The sequence below is a fragment of the Thamnophis sirtalis genome, unplaced genomic scaffold (assembly GCF_051295495.1).
Source record: "Thamnophis sirtalis isolate CommonGarterSnake01/CBP01778 unplaced genomic scaffold, rThaSir2_p1.2 scaffold_15, whole genome shotgun sequence".
Lineage (NCBI taxonomy): Eukaryota > Metazoa > Chordata > Lepidosauria > Squamata > Natricidae > Thamnophis > Thamnophis sirtalis.
This window is the reverse complement of record NW_028261395.1, coordinates 9,832,756-9,848,373: the sequence shown is the minus strand read 5'-3', so window position 1 is coordinate 9,848,373 and position 15,618 is coordinate 9,832,756. Positions and strand designations below refer to the sequence as shown.

General features: G+C 46.4%; 1 protein-coding gene across 1 annotated transcript in view; it reads left to right on the top strand.

The window, feature by feature from the left end:
* Positions 1 to 15,618, top strand: part of OIT3 (oncoprotein induced transcript 3) — a 77,675-nt gene that overhangs the window by 23,297 nt on the left and 38,760 nt on the right. Inside the window, exons 3-5 of the mRNA XM_087702692.1 lie at positions 2,383 to 2,493; positions 9,616 to 9,738; positions 11,440 to 11,562. Of these exons, the coding sequence (XP_087558818.1) occupies positions 2,383 to 2,493; positions 9,616 to 9,738; positions 11,440 to 11,562 (357 nt within the window). The remainder of the gene's footprint in view (positions 1 to 2,382; positions 2,494 to 9,615; positions 9,739 to 11,439; positions 11,563 to 15,618) is intronic.

Sequence of the window (15,618 nt, the reverse complement as noted above, 5' to 3'; positions counted from 1 at the left end):
GGTAATCAACAGAACAACTTGCGTCCAGAACTTGAGGGGGTTCCAACACTGGAGGTTTTTAAGAAGACAGGACAACCATTTGCTGAAATGGTATAGGGCCACCTTTTCGTCGTCACGTGCCGAAAGCATGCCTGCCTGTGAGTGCCAGTGCCCACACCCGTAATGCCATGTGCACACTTCATTTTGGGCCTATCAGGCCTCCCTGAAGCCTCCTGGGACCAAAAATGGGCCGCAGGGACTAACTGCACCCCTCCACGCTCCCTTCACACACACCCCACATGCGTGTGTGACCCCCCCCCCGCCGCGCATGCACACACATCTCCCGCATGCACCCCGCCCCCTGCACATGTATAGCAGAGACCCGAAAATCAGCTGGATGGCAGGAAGTGTGCAGTGGAGCTGAATATAGCAATAGCAATAGCAGTTGGACTTATATACCGCTTCATGGGGCTTTCAGCCCTCTCTAAGCGGTTTACAGAGTCAGCATATTGCCCCCAACAACAATCCGGGTCCTCATTTTACCCACCTTGGAAGGATGGAAGGCTGAGTCAACCCTGAGCCGGTGAGATTTGAACAGCCGAACTGCAGAACTGCAGTCAGCTGAAGTAGCCTGCAGTGCTGCATTTAACCACTGCGCCACCTCGGCTCATCGAATTAGGGCGATGGCTTGCATGCCATCTGTGGCACACGTGCCATAGGTTTACCATCACAGGTATAAGGTCTCTTGCTCGAGTATAAGGTCTCTTGCTCGAGTATAAGGTCTCTTGCTCGAGTATAAGGTCTCTTGCTCGAGTATAAGGTCTCTGGCTCGAGTAGGGAGATGAACTAGAAGATCTCTGAGAGATCCCCTTACAACTCTATTGTTCTATGTTCTATGTTCTAAATAGAAATTGGTGTGTTGTAAATCAAAGCACAGGATTCTACCTTCATACGTGTTTTCAGGCATTTTATTTGAGTCCCGTAAAGGTCCCAATGGAATTGGAAGAAAAGAATCTGATGGCTAGCTTCACTTTTGGTAAATATATTTTTATGACTGGTACCACGCCTACCCATGATAAATATTTGATGAATGTACAATTCTCTCTTTAAGAGCCATTTTGTGAGTACATTTACAACAAGATCTCAAACGTTCCTAATAGGCTTCTACTGCAGTCCAAAAATATTTCCACCCATTTTCCTACACAGAAGATAGTTTTGATACTTTTCAAGCTTTTCAAATGAGAACTAGTGGTTCTAAGCATTCGTAGATAATACCCAGCAGGCCTTTTTGATAAATTAGTCTGTGAGATCAGAACAATTCCTTCTCTGCTGGCATTTAGAAAGACAATCTACTTTTTAAAGCCTTTGAGCTACTACTTTCAAGATTTGTCTAGTGTTAGTTTTACTATTTGTTGCTATTTTCTACTGTGTGTGTGTGTGTGTGTGTGTGTGTGTGTGTGTGTGTGTGTGTGTGTGTGAGAGAGAGAGAGAGAGAGAGAGAGAGAGAGAGAACATACATCATTCTGAATTTGAGGAATTGTCTTAGCTGGCAGATAAAACAGATTTGAATTTTAAAGCTATTATTTGCAGTAGAACTCATCATGAACTAGAATGGCATAGCAATGCAAAATCATTACTGTGTTGTTACATGAGATAAGACTTAATGCATATATATGTAGTCCTCAATGTATGACCAGAATTGGGACTAGAATTTCTATCGCTTACCAAGATGGTTGTTAAGTGAATCCGATATTTTTTGCCATGGCTGTTAATTTTTGCAGTTGTTGAATGAATTGTGTGGTCGTTCCCTATTTGCTTGTTGGAAGCAGCCTGGGAAGGTTGCAAATGATCATATGACCACAGAATGTGACAACTGTCACAATTACATATCATGTTTTCATGCCCCCAAATTTTAATCAATGACCAGGGAGATCCTTCTCCTGTTTCCCCCATAAAAAGAACCCTTTGGTGTGAGTTAGGCTGAGACAGAGTGACTAGCTCTTGGCTTAAGCCCAACTAATTTCATTAAGTACACCCAATCCGTTAATAGGGATGCAGAAAGGTCAGCAGTTCGGCGGTTCAAATCCCTAGCGCACCGTAACGGAGTGAGCTCCTGCTACTTGTCCCAGCTTCTGCCAACCTAGCAGTTTGAAAGCATGTAAAAATGCAAGTAGAAAAATAGGAACCGCCTTTGGTGGGAAGGTAACAGTGTTCCGTGCGCCTTCGGCATTTAGTCATGCTGGGCGCATGGCCACAGAGACATCTTTAGAGAACACTGGCTCTTCGGCTTTGAAATGGAGTTGAGCACCGCCCCCTAGAGTCAGTAACAACTAGCACATATGTGCAAGGGGAACCTTTACCTTTAATCTGCTTTTCTAATAACTTTTCTTTATCGTTCTGCAGATTTCTATGACATTTGCGATGTGGTGGATTGTCGAGGTTCCTGTCTGGACACTGGAGATTGCGTTTGTTCCTTGGGGACAATTATGGGGCCAGATGGACAGACTTGTCTTGGTAAGAAGCCTCTGCACAAAGAAATAGGAGAACCAAAAGGAAAATACCAAGCCAGGGGAGAAATCTGAGGTGGGGGAAATTAAAAAATTGCTTATCGATTGCTCCACTTTTCTTAAGTGATAAGGAAAAAAAGAGGAATATAAGTAATTGTTATCCCTGTGAAAAGGAACTAACATTCATTTAAGTGTCTTCTCATCATTCCCACCCATGCAAACTGATCTGAAAAAGCAATTAGAACAGGAACCTAATTACATACTTACTAATTCAGAATTAATTCATCTTCATGAAATGACCTGGATCTCTTCCAGCCGATGCGTACAAGCTTCAATTTCACCTGATAAATCTTTCTGGGCAGTAGTGGTATTCAAAAAAAGTTCCTACCAGTTCTGTGGGCGTGGCTTAGTGGTGGTGGGGTCATGTGACTGAGTAGGTGTGGCCAACTCAATGTCACTCACTCCCACATCCACTCAGTTACATGACCACCACCACCAAGCCATGCCCACAGAACCCGGTAGGAAGAAAAACAGAATTTCTACCTATCTGCCTATTTTCTGCCCAGGCCTGGCCTAATCTATCAAAGGCCCCCTCCTGGCCACCCACTCTCCCTTCGCCAGTTCCATTTCTCCTACTTCAGAGGCCCCAACCCTAGCCCCACTTCCTCCCCCATGATGGCCTCTTTCTTCGGGCTTACCTTTCTTCCACAGGTGTGGGTCCGGACTTCGGAAGGCAAACTCTCTTTTTCCGTGCGACTGTGAGAAGCCTCCCAGCCGCCACCTCTTTGCCAGCTGCTTCCTGGCACTGGCGGTTGGCTGGAGGCCATGACCCGACAAAAGGGCGAACAACAAAACCGTGCCGACTAAACCGCGTCGCTAAAACCGCGATGTCATCAACGCACCGACAACAGCGCGCCGACAACAGCGCGATTTAAGTTAAGATAAGGGTTAGGTTTAGGTTTAGGGTTAGGGTTAGGGTTAGGGTTAGGGTTAGGTCTAGGGTTAGGGTTAGGGTTAGGGTTGCAGCGCGCTTCTGTCGGCGCGCTGTTGTCGGCGCGCTGTTGTTGGCGTGCTTCAGCGCTCATTCGTCGGCGCGCTTTAGAACTCGTGGTTTTGTCATCGCAGTTTAGTCAGGCGCGCTTTTGTCGTTCGCCCTTTTGTGGGTGAACCGCTGGAGGCTACTGAAAACTCAGGTCTTGAACGCACCCAAAAAGCCACTGCCATCACTGCCCTGTTCTTCGCGCCAGCCGTGCATGCACATCCCATTGCCTGCTGCGCAGGAGGGACTAGTCCGGGCAAGTGGAAGTGGAAGGAACCTTGGAGGTCTTTGGGTCCAACCCCCAGCACAAGTAGGAGACCCAATACCTTTCAAAATGTCTGTCCAATCTTGTTTTAAAAGCCTCCAATGGTGGAGCGCCCAGAACGTCTGAAGGCAAGCTGTTCCACTGGTTAATTGTTCTCACTATCCAGAAATTTCTAAGCTGCTTCTCTCCTTAGTTAACTTGCTTCTTGTCCTGCCGGTAAATAGATTTTTACAAATAGCCTGTAAACTTACAATCTGTAAATAGATTGACTTCTTCCTCTTTGTGGCAGCCCTTCAAATATTGGAATGCTGCTACCATGTCACCACTACACCAGACCTGCCTAGTTCCTGCAACTGTTCTTCATATGTTTTAGCCTCCAGCCCCCTAATCATCTTTGCTGCTCTTTTCTGCATTATTCCAGAAACTCAACTTCTTTTCTTATACTGTAATATGGTGAGCAAAACTGCAGGCAGTATTCGGGTATTCTTGGAGTAAAATAATAGCAAATGATCCCAGACTACTCCAGAAAGTTATGTGCCCTTGTGACCTCAAGACTGGACTACTGCAACGTGCTCTATATGGGGCAGCCCTTGAAGAGCATTCGGAGACTTCAGCTTGTCCAGAATGCAGCCGCGCGAGCGATTGTGGGTGCACCTCGGTTCACCCACGTTACACCTATCCTCCGCGAGCTGCACTGGCTACCTATTAGTCTCCGAATCTGCTTCAAGGCGCTAGTCGTCACTTATAAAGCCCTTCATGGTATTGGACCTGGGTACTTGAGAGACCGCCTGCTGCCGATCACCTCCAATAGACCGATTAGATCCCACAGATTAGGCGTCCTCTGTATTCCATCCGCTGGTCAATGCCGTCTGGCAACCACCCGGAGGAGTGCCTTCTCTGTGGCTGCTCCGGCCCTTTGGAACGAGCTCCCCATGGAGATTCGAACCCTCACCACCCTCCAGGCCTTCCGCAAAGCCCTTAAAACCTGGCTATTCCGACAGGCCTGGGGCTAATGAGTCTTGTCCCCCCCTCAAATGGTATGGTTGTTGTGTGCTTTTAAACTATGGTATTGTTTTGTCTGTCTTTTTATTCCTTATTTGTACCCTCTCCCTTGACTTGGGTTGTGAGCCGCCCTGAGTCCCTTTTGGGGAAAAGGGCGGCATAGAAATTTAATAAATTCAATTCAATTCCATTCAAGATTATAGGCTTTGCAATGAAAATAATAAATCTGCAGACTTTAGAAAGAGGGTAGAGAAGAACATCAAAGGTGATTATGAGACTGGAGGCTAAAACGTGAGGAAGAGTCAGAGGAATTGGGTATATCTAGTCTAGTGAAAAGAAGGACTAAAGGTGACATGATAACAGTCTTCCAATATTTGAGGAGATTTCACAAAGAAAGAGATCAAGCTATTTTCCAAAGCACCTGAAGGCAGGACAAGAAGCAATGGATGGAAACTAAGCAAGGAGATAACCAACCTAGAACTAAGGAGATATTTTCTGACAGTTAAAACAATTAACCAGTGGAAAAGCTTGCCTTCAGACATTGTGGGTGCTCCATTACTGAACTAGAAGTCTTCCAAGGTCCCTTCCAGGAAGGACTCACTGGAGAAGAGCCTAATGCTGGGAAAGATTGAGGGCAAAAGAAGAAAGGGACAGCAGAGAATGAGGTGGCTGGATGGAGTCACCGAAACCAGAAGCGGTATTCAGCAGGTTCTGGCCAGTTCTGGAGAACCGGTAGTGGAAATTTTGAGTAGTTTGGAGAACTGGTAAATATCACCTCTGGCTGGCCTCGCCCCCATCTATTCCCTGCCTCCTTTGTCTCAGCTGATCAGGAGGAAATTGGGATTGTGCAGTAACCTTCCCCTGGAGTGGGGAGGGAATGGAGTTTTTACAGTATCCTTCCCCAGCCACACCAAACCACACCATGCCCACCAAGCCATGCCCACCAAGCCATGCCCACAGGACTGGTAGTTAAAAGTTTTGAATCCCACCACTGACCAAAGCAGTAGGGGTGATCTTAAATGGACTCCAGAGGATGGTAGAGGGCAGGAAGGCCTGGAGGAACAACGTCCATGGGGTTGCGGTGGGTCGCGATGGACATGACTTTGCAACTAACAACAATTCTGTTATTCTCTTCATAGCAGTATTCCAATGTATTTAACCAAAGCAAGACCTTAATACAAAGAAAGTTAATAAAAGTCAGCTGCAGGTAAGGGGGAAGAAAAGTACAATTTGGACCAAGCTTTGTTTTAATTAGATTTTTGGTTTTGACAGCTGTGCCAATACTTTTAATTTGTGAAGTTGTAGAAAGAACAGTCAGAGAGGGTAATCTCCAATGCAACACCACTCGGCAATCTAATCAATTGCCATGAGTCAGGAAGCAGCCGCATCACTATTCGGCTTTAAATTATGTTTCAGAATAATCAGACTCACGAAAGATATACCGTTATCTGCTAAATGTGCGAAGAGCATTCAGATGAGATGCTTCATAAAGCATGAATTTCACCTTTACAAGCAAATATTCTGCTTTTATCCATATTCCCCCATCCACCCAAAGGTCCTCTAGAAAGTCCATTAGAAGTTTCCTTTGATTTTCTGATTTGTTTCACTTCACCATCAAAGTCTGATACTTTTTCATGTGTGGGAATCTCACACACAGCACACACACTGCCAGTTCGGGACGCAATTATTTTTTTTTCATGTAAATGTGTTTTATTTTCCATTTTCATTTTCGTACAGTCACACATATACTGTACAGAACCGGGGCCATATAACATTAAACAATAAATACAGCCATTCCTCTTGTCAATAATACCCCCCAAAATAGAAACCCAATGTACCTCTTCGACCCTCCATACACCCTTTCTTTCGCCCCCCTCCAACTTTCCGTCTTCCCACCATCATTCCCCTCTACCCTACTTCCCCTCCCCCTCTACCACACCTCTCTCCCAATACACTCCCTCCCTTCCTTCTCAACCTCCCTCCAATCCTCTCTCCCACCCTCTTTTTTCTGTGCATGCAGAAAATTGTTCTGTGCATGCGCAGAACCGAAAATCAAAATGGCGCCACCATAGGAGAACCAATTTGGGAGCGTGGCAGGCTTGGGTCTCTGCCAGTTCCAGTGACCCAGGCTGCCAAGTTACTACTGGTTCGGCCGAACCGGTCCAAACCGGTAGGAACCCACCTCTGATACAGCACTAAGCTTCAATCATGTCACTCTGAATCAGGAGTGGGTTTCGGCTCCCATTGCAACTGGTATGCTGCAACAGGAGTCAGGCGTGCACCATGGGCACGCGCGCTGTGCAAGCATGCGCACTCACCTTCTGCAGCGCTCCAGCTACTCAGCATTGCATCGCGCAGGTGCCATACGTTGCGCGTGCATGCACAGATGGCCCGTTTCCTTCAAATACAGGTAAGGAACGAGGGAGGGCCCTCCAAAGCACTGTTCCGGTACGGTGGCTGCTGCTTCTGGCAGGCCCGGGTACCGGGACGTACCGCCTGCAACCCACCACTGCTCTGAATACTTAACATCTGGCTTGCTCATTGACTTTCTTGTCAGAAGGTCACAAAAGATGATCACATATCCCCGGGGATACTGCAACCATCATAACTACTGGTCAGTTGCCAAGTGTCCGAATTGTGATCACGTGACTGTGGAGATGCTGTAACAGTCATGGAGTGTGAAAAACAGTCACGGGTCATTTTCTTCAGTGCCGTTGTAATGTCAAAGCGTCACTAAACGAACGGTTGTTACGTTGAGGACTATCTGTACTGAACCTGACGTCATTGAACCCATTATCTTTATTCAGGGACAATGAATGGGACACAGAAAGCTGTTTTTCATTTGTGAATGTTTGAGTCTATTCCTTTCACATCCAAATGCTAGCTCTTCATATTGGAGGAAGCAGGTAGCTGCTTTGTCGATGTTTCTTAATGAAAAATTGATTTCTCATGTCCATCACGCAAATTGTGATGAAATGCCAACAGACCTTGGGAACATAGGGAAAGCAACAGGACAGTTATAGGCGGGAACAGAACCAGAGAGGGTATTCAGCTCATTTGGACCAGTTCGCCTGAATCGGTAGTGGAAATTGCGGGTTGGAAATTGCAGGTGGGCAAGCCCGCCTACCTGCCCAGGCGGGCCAGCCCACCTACCTGCCCAGGCTCTAAGCCATCCTATTTAGGCACGTTTTCAAACCGTGTTCATGCATGTAAGCCGTGCGTACAATCAAAGCGCATGTGCAGGAGGCACATTTACAAACTTGTAGAGAAAGTACGTGAATACTACCCCTGAAAAGAGCCCATTATACAAACATTTCTTGAACCCGGGTCAAGGAAATGCCTGAGAAGAGACTTAGAGCACCTACATTGCTTTCAGTACCGAGGTGGTATTCAGCCAGTTCTGACAGATTCTGGAGAATCGGTAGTGGAAATTTTGAGTAGTTCGGAGAACCGGCAAATAGGCTGGCCCCGCCCACACTGCCTCCCAACCTCATAGCTGATCTTCTTTTGTTGCCCTAAACAGGAAAACGGAGCTGGAAAGCAGGTTAGTGGGGTGGGGAGGGAATGGGGATTTTGCAGTACCCTTCCCCTGCCACACCTACAGGCCATGCCCACAAAGCCACACTATGCCCACAAAGCCACGCCGACAGAACCGATAGTAAAAAATATAGAATCCCACCACTGTTTCAGTATATTGTAGGTTGAGCAAGAGAATTCCTCTGGGTGGCTTTCAAGCAAGATCTAGCAAGAAAGATCTCAGACATTCAAGTGGGTCTTTTTTCTGTATTCGTGGGCTTAACACAAATGGAGTCATTGGCTTTTTTACTCTTGTGATGCAAAAAGTACCACGGTTACACACACAAATCAGGCATGTCTAACTTTTGTGGATGAACCATCAAGGATGCTGACAAAACTCCACTCAACAAGTACAGTCCTTTCAAACTGATGACCTAAAAACAGTATTACTGCATATGGCCTCTAGCATACATGTCCTACATTCCAGCCCTTAGCTGCTTTTGGTTCCACCACAAAACCGCGTTCGACTAAACCGCGCTCGACTAAACCACATAGCTGACGTCATCAACAGGGCGACAACAGCATGGAGACAGAAGCACGCTGTAAACGCTAAACCTAAAATTAACACCTAAACCTAAACCTAACCCCCCTAAACCTAATCCTAAACCTAACCCTAAACCTAACCCTTAACCTAACCCTAACCCTAAACCTAACCCTAAACCTAACTCTTAACCTAACCCTAAACCTAATCCTAACCCTTAACCTAACCCTAACCCTAACCCTTAACCTAACCCTAAACCTAACTCTTAACCTAACCCTAAACCTAATCCTAACCCTTAACCTAACCCTAACCCTAAACCTAACCCTAAACCTAACTCTTAACCTAACCCTAAACCTAATCCTAACCCTTAACCTAACCCTAACCCTAACCCTAAACCTAACCCTAAACCTAACTCTTAACCTAACCCTAAACCTAATCCTAACCCTTAACCTAACCCTAACCCTAAACCTAACCCTTAACCTAACCCTAAACCTAATCCTAACCCTAACCCTAACCCTTAACCTAACCCTAACCCTAACCCTAAAGCTAACCCTAAACCTAACCCTTATCTTAAGTTGAATTGGCTTGCTTTCAAAGCACTATTTAAAGTGCCCTTCTTTCTCCGCGCTCGCTGTTGTCGCCCTGTTGATGACGTCAGCGATGCGGTTTAATCGGGCGCGGCTTAGTTGAGCGCGGTTTTGTCGTGCCACGGCTGCTTTTAGTGTTGCTGCTAAGTTGGAAGTATTTCACTCATGTTTCCTTGTAGATGAAAATGAATGCGAAAGGAATAATGGAGGCTGCAGCGAGTTCTGTATTAACCTAAAGAACTCCTATCGCTGTGAATGTGGCGTTGGGCGTGTCCTGGGGCCGGATGGAAAGACTTGTGAAGGTAAGGACATGATTTAGAATGACTAGCTGAACTTTTGCGTCTGACTAGCAGGTTGATTTAATTAACGTGCTTTAAGATTCATGAGAGGATAAGGTTCGAAGTGCCAGAACATACCCTAGAGATCAGTGGTTGTGTCCGAGGGAAGGGAAGGGCAAGGAGAAAGGAAGGGGGGAGGGGAGGGGGAAGGCAGGGGAAGGGGACAAAAGGGGAGGAAAAGGAAGAGAAGGAGAGAGAGGATGAAAGTAGAAGGGAGAGGAGGAGGGGAGAGGAGAAAGAGAAAGAGAAAAGAGGATAGGATGGGACGGGGAGGGGATGGGGAGGATTGGGAGTGGAAGGCAAGGAAAAGGAAGGAAAGGGAACAGAAGAAGGGGAGAGAAGGGATAAAAGTAGAGGAGAGGGGAGAGGAAAAAGAGGAAGAGAACAGAGAATAAAAGAGGATGGGATGGTACAAGGAGGGGATGGGGAGGGGAGGGAGTAGAAGGGCAGGAAAAAGGAAGGGGAGGAAAAAGAAGGAAAGGAAACAGAAGAAGAGGAGAGAAGGGATAAAAGTAGAGGAGAGGAGAGGAGGGGAGAGAGGAAAAGAAAATAGAAAAGAGAAGGGAGGGAAGGGTAGGGTAGGGGAAAGAAAGAGGAGAGGAGGAGAGAAGAGAAGAGAAGAGGACACGGCAATATTGTGACAGCTTTCTCTTTTTTCAGGCTCCATCCAAGAACAGGTATTAGAGAGCCAGTGGGGTTTTTTCTTTAGTGCTGAGACGTGGGTGGGGAAAAATTGCATAGACAGATGTACATCTTCAAGTAACCGGATCTTGTACTCAAAGCCCAGAATTCACAAATAGGATTGTGCATAGATCCAAAGAGCAGTTTTCTTTGTGGAAGCATCAATTAAGGCGACCTGCTTCCACAAAGTAGACACGCACCCGGCTAAGGAGGATCCACTTCAGGAGCTTATTAAACCTTTTCCTTCTAGTTCCTTCACACAGTTTATCTTTCTAAGGCTTAATAGGAACAACCCCGAAGCTGTCTGTTCTCGGTGCTTTCCACAACTCTCATTAATTTTCAATACAGAGATTCCTGAAACCTCCACAGATCTTTGCCCAATACAATTAAGAGGACAATGGAACATTTAGACTGCTTAAATGACTGTGTAATAGAGGAATATAATTCCCCTTCATGTTTACCTGATCCTCTAGCTTCATTCAATGTGAGCAGAGAAAGGATATGGTTGCAAGGGCACTGCTACATGGAAAAAAGAGAGACCGCCTTCTGCCAATTACATCCCTGCGACCAATAAGATCACATAGATTAGGCCTCCTCCGCATTCCATCGGCCAGCCAATGTCGGCTGGCAACTACAAGGAGGAGGGCCTTCTCAGTAGTAGCCCCGACCCTTTGGAACGAGCTCCCCGTAGAGATTCGCACCCTCTCCACCGTCCAGGCCTTCCGCACAGCCCTTAAGAACTGGCTCGCCCGTCAGGCCTGGGGACAAGGATAGTTACCCCTCCCGAATGATGAATGTATGTTGTTTACTATTTTATTATATGTCTCTATCTTAACGTCTGTATTCCCCTTCCCCGATTTTATGTGAGCCGCCCTGAGTCCCCTCAGGGAAAAGGGCGGCCTACAAATACTAATAAAATCATAATAAAATCATAAAAATCATAAAAATCAAAAGTTATTTGTCTACTCATTATTTCTGCCTTAGAAATTGAAGGGTGTCACAACAGCAATGGAGGCTGCAGCCATAGATGCAACATGCTGGAAACCAGTTATCTGTGTGAATGCCCTCGAGGTCTTGTTTTGTCAGAAGACAACCACACATGCCAAGGTACAAAGGGAAAGGGGGATGTGGCTAGTCTAGAGTAATTTGTTCATTTGTTCATTTGGTAAATGTATATCCTGCTTTTGCTTCGGGAGGTGAAGGCCACGGCTATCTTCTGGTGAGCTTCCAGGGTTGAGGTGGCTCCTGAACCTAAAGTTCTGTAGTAATTATCTCTGTGCCCCGTCCTATCAGCATGGGAACCAGAGGTGGTATTCAGCAGGTTCTGACCAGTTCTGGAGAACCGGTAGCAGAAATTTTGAGTAGTTCAGACAACCAGGAAATACCACCTCTGGCTGGCCGCGCCCCCATCTATTCTCTGCTTCCTGAGTCCCAGCTGATCAGGAGGAAATGTGGATTTTGCAGTAACCTTCCCCTGCCATGCCCACTAAGCCACATCCACCACCAAGCACACCATGCCCATCAAGCCACGCCCACATAACCAGAGGAAAACAATTTGAATCCCACTACTGATGGAAATGCAATTTTAAAAGGCTGAATCAGAACACAAATTTAATCTGCAGGTCATCCCCATTATATTTTACCAGCCAGCCCAGAACTTGTAACCTGGTCCCTGCAGAGAGTTTTGATTTGAGTTCCCATCAGTCTTAGACAGTGTGGTCATCAGATAAAGATGATGGGAAGCAACAACCTAAGAGATTTGGCATGCAATGGCTTGAATGGCTTCCTAAGAATTGTAGAAATGGTTGTGCGGCACACATTTAGAGAGCATTGAAGAAGAATTAAAGGCGATGGATCTATGGACAGCAATAATGCCATATTTTACCACCACCACTTCTATAGGGGTGGTTAATATTAAAGGGCTGGATGCTGCTTTTTATGGAGGCTATGAGTTGCATATCCACACATATGCACCCAGTTTGATCGTGGCAAGAGGACCTGCTAAGCATTGCTCCACTTTCTGACATACGTGGACTGTAATAAAGTAGTAAGCCTTCTCAGAAGCAGCTTCCATTTTATGGAACATCTCCCCCTCCCCCACAAGTTCCCTATTTTTCCAAAAATAAGACCTCCCCTGATAATAAGCCCAATCGGGCTTTTGAGTGGATGCACTAAAATAAGCCCTCCCCGAAAATATTGCAACACAGCAGCAGCCATCAGGTGACCACACTTGCCACCTCCTGCACCTCAAAAATAATAAGACCTCCCCAAAAATTAAGCCAAGTGCTTCTTTGGAGGGTCAAAAGAAAATAAGACCCTGTCTTATTTTCTGGGAAACACGGTACATGCAGCCTCTATCTTTCTGGCTTTTCATGAATTAGTGAACAAATTTATCCCAGGGGTACCTTTGGTCCAGCAGTCAAGGGACTATGGGCGTCCCTCCATTAAAAAGGAAGGATATTTAATTGTACAGAGAGCTGCCCTCTTTATTTCTTTTCATCCTTGTATTTCCTCCTACAGATGTCTCTCCAGGGAGTGACCTATTCTAATATAGCTTTTAATTTCAAGAGTTAGTATATGGTTTTTATGGCCAGGAGTCTACTTGGGGCATGAGAGTAGATATCAAAAGGGGGAGGAAAAAAGAGGGAGAGGGAAGAAAGAGAGAGGGAGGGAGAGAGGGAGAAGGAGAGAGGGAGACAGAGAGAAGGAGAGAATTAGAGGGAGAGAGAAGGAGAGAGGGAGAGAGACAGAGGAGAGAGAGAGAGGAGTGAAGAAGAGAGGGAGAGAGACAGAGAAGGAGAGAGAAGGAACAAAGGAGAGAGAAAGAGAGAGAAGGAAAGGGGAAGAGAGAAGAAGAGAGTGAGAAGGAGAGAGGGAGAGAGACAGAGAAGGAGAGAGACAGAGAAGGAGTGAAGGAGAGAGAAAGAGAGGGAAGGAAAGGGGGAGAGAGAAGGAGAGCGAGAGAAGGAGAGAGTGGGAGAGACAAAGAAGGAAAGAGAGAGGCGAGAGAGAAGGAGACGGGGAAAGAGAAGGAGAGAGAGGAGGAGCAAGGGAGAGAGAATGATAGGGAAGGAGAGGGGGAGAGAGAAGGAGAGAGAGAGAAGGAGAGAGTGGGAGAGACAAAGAAGGAAAGAGAGAGGAGAGAGGGAGAGAGAGAAAAGGAGAGAGGGAGAGAGACAGAAGGGGAGAGGGAGAGAGAAGAAGAGAGGGAGAGAGACAGAGAAGGAGAGAGAGGGGAGAGAGGGAGAGAGGGAGAGAGAGGAGGAGAGGGAGAGGAGAGAGGGAGAGAAAGAGAGAAGGGGAGAGGGAGAGACAGATGAAGCATATGCATGTAAAACCATGTCGTGCATTCAGTTTCCCTCTCCTTTCCCATTGTGATATATTATTCTCCTTGTCTAAGAAGGGAGACATGGACAAGCATTATGGATGTGCAATTTTCAGAAAAAGAAAGAAAAAACTTTGGCCTGCAAAGCTCAAAGGAGCAGTAAAGATTGTTTTAAAATATATTCTTTTGGGAGAAGTTTAGGGAAGCCCCTCCAATCTTTCAGCCTGGTGCTTCTTGCCTTCATGTCTGGCTAAGGTTGGGCTGACGGTCTCACCAATTCCATTAGTGTCCGTCTTGTGGCAGCTGGAGTTGGCATTGCCACTGAACTGCTCCCCCTATGGATGTCTGGTGACTGATGAGCTAGAAGGACAGTGAGATTCATTGGCACTGAGGCAAGCATGGCCTCACTGCATTGAGGAATCTGTCTTTTTTGGGGGGGAGATGCACCTGTTGGATCTCTATTCCACCTGGTCCATAAGCTTCAGATTTCCAGCTGAACTATTGATAGGTTCGGCTGGTTGATTTTAGAGTCTGAATTATACTACAGTTCGCAGAGAGTTAGGAGTGGGTGTAAGCAAAGATTTCTATCAACATTCTGGTTAGGTGGGAGGCAGCAGTCAGCAGGTCAATTTCCTTGGGAATTATAGAAGCTACTGTCCAATACTTCTGGTCCACTACAAAACCACAGAAAGAATAACAGAATAACAGAATAACAGAGCTGGAAGAGACCATAGAGGTCTTCTAATCCAACTACCTGCCTGTTGTGGCCCGCCAGCAGACAGCAGAGTTGGCAGCTGATTTGGACAGTGAGGAGGCTGGGGAGGAACAATCCTGGAGTCTGGGGAAGGCTCTGATGAGGGGTCTGTGTCAGAGGCAGAGAGGGGGCCAGAGCCATATGCCAATTATCAGCTGCCTTCAGAGTCAGACATCAGTGAGGCAGACGAACAGCTGGCGCCTGTTCCCAGTGTGCGCATGCACAGAGTTGCCAGACGAAGGGAACAGCTAAAGAACAGGGGTCAACTTGGGAGCAAGGCCACAGATGGATGATGAATGGCCCCTCCCAGAAGAAATAAAAGAGGAGCGAAAGGGGAGTGGAGTTTGCAGGAGACAATGAGTTCACTTCATTGGTTCATGACTCTCTGAGACTCCTTGCCAAGTTTTGCAGATATCAGCCTGTCAGCTCTCCATGCCAGATAAGGTCTGTGACTGTAAATCCTCCCTTGAAAAACTTTGCTGGATGTGAATGAGCAGAATCCACAGCAAATTAATAAAGGGAGTTTTGTCGGGACCAGGTGTTTGCTTCCTGCTGTTGGGAAGCCTCAGTCAGAACACTATCCAAGCAGGAAACCCAAACTATTTCAAACAAATGGCTGTCCAATCTCTTCTTTAAAACCTCCAGTGATGGAGCAGCAACAACCTCTGAAGGCAAGCAATTTTTTCCTTAGTGCTAGGTTGCTTTTCTCCTTGATTACTTTCCATCCACTGCTTATTCTGCCTTCAGGTGTTTTGGAGAATAGGTTGACCCCCTCTTCTATGTGGCAGTCCCTTAGATATTGGAATGTCACCTCTAGTCCTTCTTTTCATTAGAGTAGACACACCAGTTTCTGCAAACATCCTTCATATGTTTTAGCTTCCAGTGTCCTAAGAATGGCTTGCCTGAAGCAGCCATGGTTCACAGACAAATGCACGCTCAACAAAAGCATGCCGACAAAATCGCGCCGACAAAACCGCGAAGTCAAAATCGCACCGACGAATGGGCGCAGAAGCACACAGAAGCGCGCCGACAAATGGATGCCGACGAAAGCACGCCATCAAAAAACAACGAAAACAACATAATA